The sequence below is a fragment of the Helicoverpa zea genome, chromosome 31 (genome assembly GCF_022581195.2).
Source record: "Helicoverpa zea isolate HzStark_Cry1AcR chromosome 31, ilHelZeax1.1, whole genome shotgun sequence".
Lineage (NCBI taxonomy): Eukaryota > Metazoa > Arthropoda > Insecta > Lepidoptera > Noctuidae > Helicoverpa > Helicoverpa zea.
The window spans coordinates 3,038,603-3,039,869 of record NC_061482.1 but is presented as its reverse complement, the minus strand read 5'-3'; the positions used below and the strand labels follow the sequence as shown (position 1 = coordinate 3,039,869).

At 36.5% G+C, this 1,267-nt stretch overlaps 1 protein-coding gene across 1 annotated transcript; it reads left to right on the top strand.

Annotated features, from left to right (window-relative positions):
• The first annotated feature begins 296 nt into the window (after nt 1-296).
• LOC124645496 lies at nt 297-1,063 on the top strand. Its single transcript, XM_047185314.1, has 2 exons — nt 297-464; nt 878-1,063. Exons 1-2 carry the CDS (start codon nt 297-299, stop codon nt 1,061-1,063), a joined length of 354 nt encoding a protein of 117 aa, XP_047041270.1.
• Nucleotides 1,064-1,267: the final 204 nt, after the last annotated feature.

The window sequence follows — 1,267 nt, the reverse complement described above, 5'->3', positions numbered from 1 at the left end:
TAAGCTTCCTTTATGTACCTAATTCCGTGATGTTTGTAGTAAGATCCTTCTTAATTAAAAATGTAATTCAGAAAGTATTCATCAGATGAGCCCTTACTGTAACCAAAAAAAAAACAGGAAAATCATACGAATAAGTACCATAGTAAAACCTCAAAAACAAAACCTATTTAAATCAGCTTCTTATCAGCTGTCTATATTCTGTCACAAGCTGTCACCGCAGCAGAATTTTTGAATATTTTCAATACCGCTTTGTGCCTCCATGGCGCTCTCAAAATTTTAAGTTTAATCTCGCGAAAATGGCTACAGATGAAAATATCAGTCCTAAGGGCTCCAAAAGTAAAGGTAGAGGTGAAAGATCCAAAGGACCCTGCCCTTGGTTGTGTAACTTAGTTCCAACAAATGTACCTCTTCCTGGGCCAGCACAGTCTGTGTTGCATCCTAGAAAAGATGTTTTTGTACTAAAGGTAAGCAAATTATGTACTATAAATACATACTACTTATACAAATAAATGTAATTGAAGTATGTGTTTGCAATAGCAAGATAACCGCTTTTTATTATAAGCGCAAGGTGCCAAAATATTAGAATTAAAATTTGCGAGTTAGGCCATTTTTTAACCAAGGTGCTGGAAATAGTTCCCTTTGGACACGAGTGGAAACAGGAGAATTTCTTCCCATACATGGAAAATAGTTAGCCTAGAGGAACGCTATTCTGATTTACAGCCAGATTATTGCGAAGTTTCATCAAAATACCCTGGTATTTTTTTGTGTGAAAGAATAACATACTTGTATCAGTATTCAACTTTCGCATTTATTAGGAGGATTCCCCAGTCCCTTCTTCCAGTCTGATCTGCAACATAACATTTTACATACAATGCAGGTAGCAAAAGTCGGTCCTACAGGTGATCGGCGATGCAAGATGGAGTTGGAACTGGTCACTCCAAAGGGTCCAGAGAAGAAGCCACCTTGTCGAATTGACACGAGGGAGACACAATGTGACCCCGACCCACCACCATGTACCTGTATGAAAAACAAAAAGAAGAAAAAAAATGAAATCAAGCCTTAATCTGTCTTCCAGGAAGATTCTGTTGTTGTATTTAAAATCAATTAATTATAAAATGTAAAATAAACAAAAACTCTGCTTGATTGCTTTTTAAATGAATAATAAAAAGTTAATCCAAAGTACGTAAATACTTTATTACCGAGAACCGTGGACCCCTTATGGTGTTGCATATCGACCACACGAAGCCAGAAGTATATAGTTAGGTAT